At 52.1% G+C, this 12,500-nt stretch overlaps 2 protein-coding genes across 2 annotated transcripts in view; one reads left to right on the forward strand and one right to left on the reverse strand.

The window, feature by feature from the left end:
• The window catches only part of sec24a (SEC24 homolog A, COPII coat complex component), a 15,371-nt gene extending 4,122 nt beyond the window's left edge, over positions 1–11,249 (reverse strand). The window contains 21 exon segments of the mRNA XM_047014449.1: positions 1–153; positions 266–380; positions 541–669; positions 672–713; positions 865–961; positions 963–1,027; positions 1,240–1,363; positions 1,537–1,641; positions 1,643–1,747; positions 1,942–1,997; positions 2,386–2,504; positions 2,594–2,706; positions 3,130–3,239; positions 3,419–3,545; positions 3,957–4,059; positions 4,148–4,347; positions 4,617–4,792; positions 4,927–4,998; positions 6,117–6,335; positions 7,781–8,356; positions 10,877–11,249. The exon segment at positions 1–153 is cut by the window's left edge and continues 22 nt beyond it. Coding sequence (XP_046870405.1) covers positions 1–153; positions 266–380; positions 541–669; positions 672–713; positions 865–961; positions 963–1,027; positions 1,240–1,363; positions 1,537–1,641; positions 1,643–1,747; positions 1,942–1,997; positions 2,386–2,504; positions 2,594–2,706; positions 3,130–3,239; positions 3,419–3,545; positions 3,957–4,059; positions 4,148–4,347; positions 4,617–4,792; positions 4,927–4,998; positions 6,117–6,335; positions 7,781–8,356; positions 10,877–10,937 — 2,867 coding nt within the window. The 5' untranslated portion in view covers positions 10,938–11,249.
• A 442-nt stretch (positions 11,250–11,691) lies between these two features.
• The window catches only part of sar1b (secretion associated, Ras related GTPase 1B), a 7,163-nt gene continuing 6,354 nt past the window's right edge, over positions 11,692–12,500 (forward strand). Inside the window, exon 1 of the mRNA XM_047014457.1 lies at positions 11,692–11,866. The gene's annotated coding sequence lies outside the window, so the exon portion shown is untranslated. The remainder of the gene's footprint in view (positions 11,867–12,500) is intronic.

A 12,500-nucleotide genomic window follows, 5' to 3' on the forward strand; every position in this document is an offset into this window, starting at 1 on the left:
TAGAGGGGGAAGAGTCGGAGGCAGGCGGGCGCCAGCAGGCCAGGCTGCTGGACGGTCAGCACGGCCGAGCGGTACGACGCCAGGGAGTCGATGGCAGCGTTGGTCATGGCGTCCCGCGCGTCGCTCAGGCTGGCTGTCACCGAGCGTCCACGGCTGGCGGCACACACGACGAAGTAGACGCAGGTTAACACACAGGTCATGCAAACACATTGTTCTATTTTTTTGGCCATGCTGGGCTAGCAGTCCCTTCCCCCCCAGACAGGACATACCCATGCTGGCTAGCAGTCCGGTGATGGCCTGGACATCTGCCCCAGCGAAGATGTCAGAGAGCGAGTTGACCACCGGTAGACACATGGTGTGGACCCGGATCCTCCTCTCTCCTAGACACACACACACCACACACACACGGGGGTCAGACACATGCTACTGCGCCTGCATCGAAAGGTTTACTCACACAGAGACTGAATGCTGAAGAATGTTCTGTTAGGAATCGTGTGGTGTGTTCAGGGTGTGCTCAGGGTGGCGTTCAGGGTGTCCTGCCTTTGCTGGAGGTGTAGAGCAGCGCAGCCTGGAAGGAGACCGTCTGCAGGTCCACTAGGTTCTCCTCGATGGACATCTGCACGGCGAAGCCCGCGTCCGGGTTCACGTTGGGGAGAGACAGCAGGTCGTGGAACGCACAAAGAAGTTCCCGTGGAACGTGTGGATGGACAGGCCTGCGGGGGGAGGGGGGGTCAAAGGTCAAGGACAGGTCAGCCACTCACAGGAGAAGTGTTGGCCGATATGGCTGTAATATGACGGTCATCAATGTCGACCCCCCCCCCCCCCCCCCCCCCCCCGACGTGTCGACCCCCACAGCAGCAAGACCTTTGGTTGCAGCGTATTCTCATGACGGCCCTCGAAGCCCGATCTTGCGCGTCAGGTATCGTTTGAGATCCTTCTGGAAGCGCTCCACCTGGGCGGGGGTTATGCTCCTGGTGGTAGGAGGGGTAGTAGTACACACTTCCTGCTGAGTACCTGGAGATGCATCCTGGGAAGGAGGAGACAGGAAGTCAACACGTGGCTTTTCCCCTCACTCACACAAACAAAACATCCCACACACTCACCACTCCCCCCCCCCCCCTCCACACACTCCCCACCCCCCCTCCACACACTCCCCACCCCCCTCCACACACTCACCCCCCCCCCCCCCCCCTCCACACACTCACCCCCCCCCCCCCCCCCCCCTCCACAGTCACTCACCCAGAGAGGCCAGGTCGCAGTACTGAGAGCTGAGCAGGAACAGGTCTACTGCCACCTGCTGGCCGGAGCAGTCCAGCGCCAGCTTCTTGTAGAAGTCTGTGGCCGGGGAGAGGTGCTGGATATCCTGGAGGAGGAGGAGGAGGACAGGTATCAGCACCTAGCAGCTCTCCCTCCCCACCTCCCTCTCAACCTCCACTTCCCTCTCCCTCCCCACCTCCCTCTCCCCACCCCCACACACCTCCCTCTCCGCCTCCCTCCACCACCCCACTCCCCCCCCACCCCACTCCCCTTCCCTACCTTGGCCGAGGCGCGCTGGGTTGGGGTCCTCCCCGGGGACTTGAGCGCCCCCACCCCGACGTTGGGCAGCTGGGTCTGGTAGACGGACACGCGGCCTCCGGTGGGGGGACAGCAGCTTGAAGGCCGACTGCAGGGCAGGGCCCAGGGCTGACTGGGTCTCCATGGTCTTGGAGAACATCTGGGGCAGGCTCTTCAGCAGGGCCTGCACCAGCTACACACACACAGGTAAAACACACACAGGTAAACACACACACAGGTACACAGAGTGAGTCACCATAGTGAAGGGAGGCAGGGCTAGGTCGCTTCACAGACTAAATGACTACGCTAAACCATACTCGAAACATATCCAATCAAAAATTGATCCATATTACAAAATGACGTGTGGTTAAAGTTGGTCTCTCTTACCTCCTTGCATTCGTTGAAGTTGACTAAAAGGCTGTCTGGTGTTGGTAGAAAGATATCTGCAGGGAGAACAGACAAGGTACAACAACCACTGTTATAGTAGAGGACGACGTGCCCTTCAGGCTGAAAGGATGAGAAGCTGTTATGGAGGGCAGGACTGTTAATCTCAGCTCCCTCCCTACTTCACCCCCGCCTCACTGTATCTTGCACTCTCTTTATTTCCCACCCTCATCCTCTCTCTCTCCCCCCCCCCATATCCCTCTCCCCCCCCTCTCTCTACCTCTCCCCCTCTCTCTCTCCCCCATATCTCTACCTTTCCCCTCTCTACTCCCTCCCCTTCCCTCCCTCCCTCCCCTTCTCTCTCCCCCTTATCTCTCCTCTCTCCCCCTCCCCTCTCTAATCCCCCGCCCCCCCCCCCTCGCCGCATCGCCCCCCCCCTCCCCTCACCGTCTATGTCAGACACGATGAGCATCTGGGGTTGGGACAGGCCCTCCTGGAGGTTGTAGAAGTGGATGGTGCTGTCGAACGTGATGAAGCCGATCTTTGTCCTCGCGTCCCCCGGGAGCCTGTCTCACACACACACACAGTCAGCAGACAGCCATGGTTTTGTGTGTGCGTGTGCGTGAGCAGCTTGAGAGGGCGTGTCTGTACGTACGCGTTGATGTTGTCCAGCAGAGACTGACAGACCACGCTGAGGTACCCCGTCTCCACGGCGTTATGGGATACGTCCAGGACGAAGAGATAGACCGCGGGCTGGGGCGGTCTCAGCTGGGAGGGGGGGGGGGAGGGGGGTTAGCTGGCTCGTCAACATAAAAACAAGTACACACTTTCACAAACCACTCTTTCACACTACACACTTTTACATGTAGTCATTTAGCAGACGCTCTTATCCAGAGCGACTTGCACTAAGTACAGGGACATTCCCCTCCCCCCGAGGCAAGTAGGGTGAAGTGCCTTGCCCAAGGACACAACGTCATTTGGCACGGCCGGCAATCGAACCGGCAACCTTCAGATTACTAGCCCGATTCCCTAACCACTCAGCCACCTGACTCTCTCACACACATACTCCACAAAGTGTCCTTCTCACACAAACCATATTCAAATGTTTCCTTAGAAACAGCAGAGCATGCCAATGTAAAGCGTCTGGAGCCGGGGCTGTTTGGACAGCTGTGCCCGCGGCGTCAGGCTCACCATGTACTCCGACGGGGCGATGAACTCGATGGTGGCGTTCTGGACCTCCGGCCGTTTGTGGGGCTCGCCGTACGATCGGCTGACAGGGTTGTACATGAACTCCTCTGGCACTGAAACACACACACACACATCAGCTAAACACACACACACAGCAGCTAAACATACACATTTGCTAAACACATAACACATATTTGCTTAACCCACACATATTAAAGCTAAACACACACAAGTATAATCTTAAATCTTAGAGCACTGCAAAACACGTATTCTCTGCCCCCCCCCCCCTCACCATCGTTGACCCGGTAACAGAGGTTGCACTTCCACCTGCGCTGGTCGAGGAAGGTGACGAAGGGGTTGATGTAGGTCCTGCAGGAGCGGCAGCGTACGATGGTGCTGGATGTCACCACCGGGAGCTGCTGCAGGGGGGGGAGGGGAGAACTTACTGAGAGCTGTGGAACATACTGAGAGGTGTGGAACATACCGAGAGGTGTGGAACATACCGAGAGGTGTGGAGCATACCGAGAGGTGTGGAACATACTGAGAGGTGTGGAACATACCGAGAGGTGTGGAACATACCGAGAGGTGAGGAACATACCGAGAGGTGTGGAGCATACTGAGAGATGTGGAACATACTGAGAGGTGTGGAACATACTGAGAGGTGTGGAACATACTGAGAGGTGTGGAACATACCGAGAGGTGTGGAGCATACTGAGAGGTGTGGAACATACTGAGAGGTGTGGAACATACTGAGAGGTATGGAACATACTGAGAGGTGTGTAACTAGAGGTGTGTAACTCCAGGTGTGTAACTCCAGGTGTGTAACGTACTGAGAGGTCTTTGAAGGGGTGCAGCAGCAGTCCCAGGGGGAGCTTGGCCTTGTTGAGCAGAGACTGGGTCTGGGGGATGCTGGTCAGAGTGCTCCGGAACACCCTGCAAACACACACAGGTTATCACCCTACGTACTGGTGTTGCTGTGTGTTTGGTGTCCACATGCGTGCGGTGTGTGTGCGTGACTCACTCTGGGTGGCAGTTGATCTTCTGCAGGTCTTGGGGCAGGCAGGGTGTAGGGGGCACCAGGGGCCCTGGGGGCAGCAGGTTCCTCTCCTGCAGCAGGTTCACCACCCTGAGAGCCTCGGGGGGCTGGCCCTGCAGGCTCAGCCCAGCCAGGGAGGGGCTCAGCTGGGCAGCACCGGGGCCGGGGCCTGGGCCCGCTGGAGGCTGGGGGATTGGAGCATTTTACTAACTGCCTGTTAACTATGAAAGCGCAGTTTAAATTGTAAACAATTCGAATTCAACGGTAAATCAGCAAAGTAGCATATTATTTTGCCCCCGAGGGGACATAGCAGTGTTACAAATTAAACTACTTTTCTCATTTTCAAACCCAGAATCACACCGGGACTCTGCATTGAGACTTAATTCACTTTGAAACGGCCCGACTTCAGTTAGAGATGTCAGATGTCCCTAGCGTGGGGAGTGGCAGTCCTTACCTGAGGATACGGCTGAGGCGCTTGGCTGTAAGGCTGTGTGGGGGGGAGGGAGGGCGGGTGCATGGGGGAGGCGTTGGGGGGCCCCGAGGTGTTCTGGTACCCCGGGGGGAGGGAGGGGTAGGAGAGGCCCATGTGTCGAGGGCCGGGGGGCCCTGGCTGGGAGGGGGGCGGGCCCGCTGCTTGGAAGAGGAAGGAAGTGAGGTCAGGACAGAAAACGCTGGAGAATATACATTTCATTGACGTAGAGATAGAATAAAACTTTATTGTCCATCCAGAATGGACATTTCTGAGAGAGATCCCGCCTCCTCACCCATCTTGGCTCCGGGGCTGTCCAGGTGGTTGAAGCTGTTGGCGTACTGGGTTCCGTTACCAGGCAACGGTCCTGTGTCGGCACAGAGACAACAGAGGAGGTTTAGAACAGGAAGTAGAGAGAGGGGACGGGGGAAGCTACTGTTGGCGACGCTAGTTCCACTACTACACTATGACGGAGGTAGGATGGACGAGACGTCACGACCACGCATGGAACATGGAACGAGAGGGAAGACTACAACTGATGACTGAGGAGAGAGAGGAGAGGGGAGAGAGAGAGGAAGAGAAAGAGAGAGGGGAAAAGAGAGGAAGAGAGAGAGAGAGGAGAAATAGAGGAAGGAAGAGGCAAAGAGAGAAAGATCAGGGAAATAGAGAGAGTGGGGGAGGAGTAATAAGAGGCAGAGCGAGGTGTGAAAGAGGAATAGGAAGAGAAAGAGGAAGAGATAGAACTGGATTAGACTAAACGTTTCCAGGGGACGCCCAGTCAGTCACAGTTATGATGGAGACAGGAGAGAGAGAGACAGGAGAGAGAGAGACAGGAGAGAGAGAGACAGGAGAGAGAGAGACAGGAGAGAGAAACAGTAGAGAGATACAGGAGAGAGAGAGAGTAGAGAGAGACAGGAGAGAGAGACAGGAGGGGGGGGGGTGTAGCTAGCTCAAAGACCAGACGACACGGCACCACAACACCTAGAGTTGTCAAACCACACCTGGACACTCTATATCCCCTTCCTGCAGGTCGGGCTCAGAGAGGGGGTGGGTGCTGTTGGCCACAACCCCACTATGAGCTGTTGTAGAGGGGGAAGGGGGGGTCGAGAGAAGGCAAAGGTAATGAGACCATGATAACTGGGGATGGAACTAAAAAAAACGAGCATTCCTGATCACATGAGTGCTGCACTGAGGTGAAGCGCCAGATCTCCTTGGTTACACCCCTGACTCAAACAGCAGCAATCGCAAGGTGGGTCTCTCTTCTCTCTAGTGTCCGTACAGGTCACACAGAAACGGTTGCTAGGCGTCACGTAGCTCAGCAGGCGGGCTACACTGGTGCCAGCAGACTAACTCCTCAGCAAGGTAACATCCTGTTTGTCAACACTACGACTCACTGCTAGGGGGGTTAAAAAGATGCTTTTATCACAAAAAAAACTTTTCACTTTTAGCACAAAAAAAAACTCATTTTCAAATAGTGAAACTTACCGTCGTTCTGGGGGGCGAGGGGGGGCGGAGGGGTGGCGTTGGCCATGGGGGAGCCTGTGGGGGGCGGGGTGGGCCTCATGGAGGGGGGCTGTCCCGGGAGGGGGGGTCCGGAGAGGGGGGGTCCGGGGAGGGGGGGTCCGGGGAGGGGGGGTCCGTAGGGACCTCTGCCTTGTTGGTACGTGTTGGGAGCCCCCGGGTTCATCGGAGGGGGGGCGGAGCCTTTTGAGAACACACCACCACAACAACAACAACGGGTCAGTCAAATCGCCAGGGCAACCGTCACCATCAGGAGACGATCAGAACATTCCATCTCAATTTGAAAGACATTTGAACGCAGCACCGGAACAAGAGCCCTGAATGACTTCATACCAGATGTGATTTGAAATACATCCACAGCGCCCCTCCTCACCCTCCCTCCAGCACCACGCCTTCTCATGTCACCCAATGACATTTCAGTCCTTAACGTAAACCTCCCATCGACCAACATTGATCTTAGCTTTAATCCAAAGCGACATACAGTTCAGAGGGGAATTTAAACCTGCCACCTCTTGATCTGAAGTCAAGTGCTCTAACCACTCAGCTATACCATCCCCCCTAACCAAGTCCCACACATGGTAACCTTTAGGTGTAAGAGTGTGGTCCAGGCTGGGTCTAGGGGGGCACCAGCAGAGGGGGGGGGGCCTACAGGGCCCATGCAGGAGGAGGGACAGGGACCACAAGGGGCCGTGACATTATCAGCTCACTCTGGAGGTGACGACAGCTGCTGCAGCGAGCACATATCGTCAACATACGGAGACACCTCCATCTTGTCTCTCTCTCACACACACACACACACACACGCCTACTAAGATTAAGAACGGGGGGTAGCGGACACACTCGTGTCTGTTCTAATCTGTGCTCTGTTTCATAACATGATATAACATGATAACATGATAACATAACTGGCCTTGGTGGTGTGAAATCACATGGGGCCTGGTTCTGACTCCAGCCTTCAGCTCAGACCACAGTCAACAAACTAACCTCTCCTGGCCCTCCGTAGCTCAAGGAGACTGGCCTGGCCAAGCCTTGGAAGTAGAAAGTTATGGACTGATGTGTATGTATTCTGGAGCAGTTTCTAAAACACTTATCTGTCCTCTGTACGACGACTCAGCAGGAGGAGCAGAGAGATAGGCTTGTGTGTGATCAGGGGCCAATGTCCACCTCCAACATCAGCCCCGTGAGTTCACTCCAGACACCATGACCAAGCGTTTCCTAATTCTACTACGCATTAAAGACACCCTCCCTCTGCCTACCAACCGGGTTCATGAGCTTTTCTAAACGGGAATTTAGAGGTTCACGTTTAATGTGATTGTAAATCCGTATTCTATGGCCTTCTACTTTGCACCGGTGCTCTGCTTTACAGAGCCAATGTTCATGTAGTCATTGATCAGACGCTCTTATCCAGAGCGACTTACAGTAAGCACAGGGACATTCCCCCCGAGGCAAGTCAGGTGAAATGACCCCACAAGGACACAACGTCATTTTGCACGGCCGGGGAATCGAACCAGCAACCTTCTGATTAATACCCCGATTCCCTAACCGCTCAGCCATCTGACTCCCTAGTAACAGGCAGAGATGTGTGGATGTGTGGAGGCGTTGGGGGCCTGGGCGGCGTCACAAATCACCTCGCTGGACGTATCCGTGCACGGTGGTGGGCGGCAGGCCCGGCCCCGGCGTGGCGTTGTGGAAGGCGGGAGGAACGGGCGCCGCCACGCCGTAGCCCGCTGCCGACGCTGGCGGGCCGGGCGAGGATGTGTGATTACCCATGGGGCCGAGGGGCGGCGTGGCCATGGGAGGAGGCACTCCCATTGGTCGAGGAGCTCCGTACTGCCAGGCCGGGGGGGCGGGCTGTTGTTGAGGGGGGGCAGGGTAGTAGCTGTTGGTGTGCGCAGGTGGAGTGGGGGCAACCTGTAGGGGGGACATCCTGGGGCCAGGGATGGGGCTGGGGCCAGGGCTGGGGGTTGAGGACTGAGGGGGGGTGTGGACCCCTAGGGACCCCATCGGAGGCCTTGTCATCATGGGGGGACCTGGGGGGCCCTGGTAGGAGCCGGTGGGGGGGCCGGGCTGGTAAGGCCCAGAGTTATAGAGTCCAGGGCCAGGGGGCATGGGGGCCTTGGCCTGCATGGGGTTGTAGGGGATCTGGTGGGGCATGTTGTAGCCCTGTCCTGGAGGCTGCAGGGGTACAGGGTTCTGGGAGGGGCCTGAATGACAAGGAGAAAGGGGAGGGGTTAGATGTGAGGTCAAAAGAGATCAAACACGATTTATTTTTACTCCATGCCAAAGTTCCTTAATTTTAATTCAAAGCAACAGAGACAGTCAACAGGTAATTAAAGTCTAGAGCCAATGACAAAGGCTGTTTCTTCATGCATGTGTATAGATAAAACATGGGTTTGAATACCGTAGATCTTTAGTTCAGCACATACATTTTGGATGTTTCTCTGTCAATGTTAACATCCGAAACTAAGCAAAACAAAAGTGTCAATGGGCTGTGATTCCATGACTTAACCATGTTGACTAGAATCCCTTCACCTGGCCTGTAAACACCTGCTGATCGTGAGGTTTAGAGAACATGCACACCTGCCAGAAAATGACTCTCTGTCCATATGGTCCAAACACTAAACAAGTAGCCCATTACAGTATACAGTTAATACATTTGTATTTGTTTTTTCAATAATGTTCCCTGATAGAAATCCAGGGCTGTAGGTTTCATGACACATAAAAAATTTAAATTGTCCCATCCACATGTGAAGATTACCCTACATCCTCCTGAACCCCTCTTTACGTAACAGTCCCAGGTCTGCCTGGTCCTACACGAGGTCCAGGTCTGCCTGGTCCTACACGAGGTCCAGGCCTGCCTGGTCCTAAGAGCAGTCCAGGCCTGCCTGGTCCTAAGAGCAGTCCAGGACTGCCTGGTCCTAAGAGCAGTCCAGGCCTGCCTGGTCCTAAGAGCAGTCCAGGCCTGCCTGGTCCTAAGAGCAGTCCAGGCCTGCCTGGTCCTAAGAGCAGTCAAAGGCCTGCCTGGTCCTAACAGCAGTCCAGGCCTGCCTGCTGCATCCCCGGCCCAGCGAGCAGGTGGAGGAGTGGGATTACTAAACAACTCTTTTCAATGGCGAGGACGAACAGACACGCTCATAATCCCTGTCCTTCCGGCCAACGGAGAGATTTAAGCCCCCAGTCGGCCTTAACCACGGTGACCGTTCCCTCCCCACCAATAGGAACGCTCTTCGCCGGTGCTGAGAACAACCGATCGGCCAATTAGAAAACAACACCAGACTTGTGAGGATTTAATCTTAGATAGAGAGATTAAGGGAAAGGGTGCAGGATTAAATTAAAAATAATTGCATCGAGGTAGACGACCAAGAACCAAATTGAGTTAGGCCCTGTCATAATGGGGACAATCAAGCAGACCACAGATCCTACAATACTTCTTGCAAATGAGATACACTTTAATCAACACTGGCCAGACCTTGAGTGACAGTGTCATTACAATGTGAAAGGCTTGCAATCTGTGAAATGATAGTTTGGTCAGATATCAAAGGTCAGTACTGGAGTAGAAGCCTTTAACTGCCTCCATTTCCGATAAAGGAGAGAACAAGGAAATGTGTCCTCCGATGAGATCGGTGGGTTCATAAAGTATCTACAAAATAGAAGTTGTCTGCGACCATTTCAACCTTGCTTACCCTAGTCTGGAAAACACCAAGACACTGAACTGACAGTAGTTATTTACTTTCTCCCTCCACTTCTCATATCAAACTTAAGAGTATGGTGTTTCTCCAGCTCAATCACCGTGAAGATAGTCAAAGCTGCTGTCTGCTGCTAGTGTAGAGAAACTTGTAAAGATGGATCTAACAAGTTGCAGATCTGGAACATCACCAACATGCCACATCTACAGTGAAACGTAGAGCGCAGTCGACTGCCACTGACTGTGGCTAGAGCCTTTCCTCAAAGGTTTATATTTGTTGGATGTTGCGCAATTAAGCAAGAGCGACTAATCTTAGGGTTTGTTGGCAATCACGGCGATATCACAACGTTCATATACAATTTGAAATACAACTTCAGTGGGCAAAGGTCACAAAACCAATGTGCCTGTTACGATAGAAAACGACACCAAAAAGATTGTTATTTCGGTGGTTAACGTTAGATAGGAATGACAGTCCATATCAGTCCAGTTCAGTTTAAGCCGATTTACTTGCTAGTGATCTAAATGATGTTCTTAAAGATAAATACTATGTCTGTATCAATATAAAAAGTATCACTGTGGCCCTTCTGTATACAGTTAGCTTGCTGACAAACGCAGATGCGCAAACCTAGCTAGTCTATGTAAAATACAACTTAGCTTTCCAGCCGGCAACTACCTCATCATGACAGGATTTTACACTGTATTTTACCCTGCTGTTTAAATTTTAATAACAGCTCTCGTTTGACTTACGTTGAATAACATTAGAACGCCCGTCCCCGGCCCAAGAAACGAAAGTTACGTTATTCAGTTAGCTACATTAGCTAGCCTAAACTCAAATCTTTTTGCACTGGAAAACGGACTAGCAATCCCTTCCTTCCAAGGAGGCTGACTGCTAGCTCTAACTAGCTAGGCGATTAGCAGCTAGGGTAGCATAGCTAACCGTGCTTCTGTTGGTGATTTTGACAGATCATTGTGATTTTAACAGGTGGTTGCATACTAGCTTACCATTAAGCCAGTCAATTACTAATTGTTACTAACTCACCATTCGCGTACGCTTGTCCTCCTCCTGACCCATTCTGAGAGTTGAACCCTGTAGTTGACATTTTGAAATAGACACCGTGAACAAATTTAGAGATGCTTGGTAGGCGAATAGCTAGCCTAGCAACTAGTTCTACTTTGCTGGCTGGCTAGCGGTTACGCTAGCAATGGCTATTGTTATGTTTGTATTGAAAACAGCGGCTTTGTCACCGGCGTCTCTACGGTCTGAAAAGTTAATTAGCTATCAGACTTGTTAGCTTTCACAGGATCATGGTTGGGGCCGTTCCCCGTCTATACGGGTGTAGGCCTTGTTAAGATAATCGTGAGAGACACTTCTCTTCCAGCACAGGAAGTTGGGATCACCCAGCAGGATCAACGTAAACCTCCTTAAGCATGCGCACTGTGTACACGTGGCATTTCCTGTGCATCGAGACTTTCTAATGTACTAGAAACAAAGGGACACATACACCTGCATTGTAAATTGAGTCTTAATAAGATGAAAGTGAACCACGCATGTTGGAAACAAATTATTAAAATATTTAGCTCTATGCTTATGATTTGATTGCCAAACCTTAGAAATGTTGTTGCAGTTTTTCCTGGTCAAAAACAGAGATGCAACTGATCAGAAAATCGATTGAGATATTAAAAGGTTACACGTCAAACGTCACGTCGCACGTAAAAAGTCAATATTAAAAGCAAATTGGCGTGAAATTATTTGATATTAGAGCAGTAGATATATACGGGCAAAATAAACTACATGTGGATTAAGATTCGTGTATCCCTGTCGGAAAGATGAAATTGAGACATTAACCGGAAGCGGCTAGCCTACTTCGGTGAATAGTTGGACAGCCATTACTGTGTCGTGGCTCTTGTAACAAAACACGAAGAAAGAGAGGAAGGCGTACATTAGGGGCTTTGTTTTGACTTAGGGGACCAATTTTCATGGTTTTAAGAATAAATACATTAAGTCAATTCATCTACACGTAGATAACGGGTAAGTAATAGCATGTAATGTATGTTTTGTGTCAAAATCGTGCGTTTCAAGGAACGGTACAGAATCATTCACGGCTATCCGCCCGTTGCTAGCCGACCGTAGAACAGCGGAAACCTGAAGAGTTGTGTAACACTGCGAGTTCGCAACCTGCCTATGGCATTACTTGCTCATCGAGTGCTTGATTTTGGGCAGATATTTCTCGCTATTTTATGATCGTTAAAGTCAAGTTCTAGCTAGCTAAGTAACGTATCAAGTTACTCAATTTACGCTGTTCCTAGCTTGGATGGCTAGGCTCGCTAGCTATAGCGTTAGCGATCTAACCAGCAAGCAGATACATCGAAAACATGACACGTCGTCGCTACTTGGCTAGTTAGCTACATGAATATGTAATAATGCACTACTTCTCCACCATGACACACTCGGCGCTTCTAACGTTAGACTTAATTAGGCTAATTATAAAAAGAATACACGTCCCCAAGCAAATTATTTTGCAAGTAACTTTAATGCTTGTCTGGAGTTCTGATAATGGGAGACAGTCCCGAGCTAGCTCCTTGCTAGCAACATGTAGCAGACACTGTCAAAATACACTGTAGGGACCAATTTTGGCATTGATATTACTGGCTAAAATGCTATT

Source organism: Hypomesus transpacificus, unplaced genomic scaffold (assembly GCF_021917145.1).
Source record: "Hypomesus transpacificus isolate Combined female unplaced genomic scaffold, fHypTra1 scaffold_250, whole genome shotgun sequence".
Classification (NCBI taxonomy): Eukaryota; Metazoa; Chordata; class Actinopteri; order Osmeriformes; family Osmeridae; genus Hypomesus; species Hypomesus transpacificus.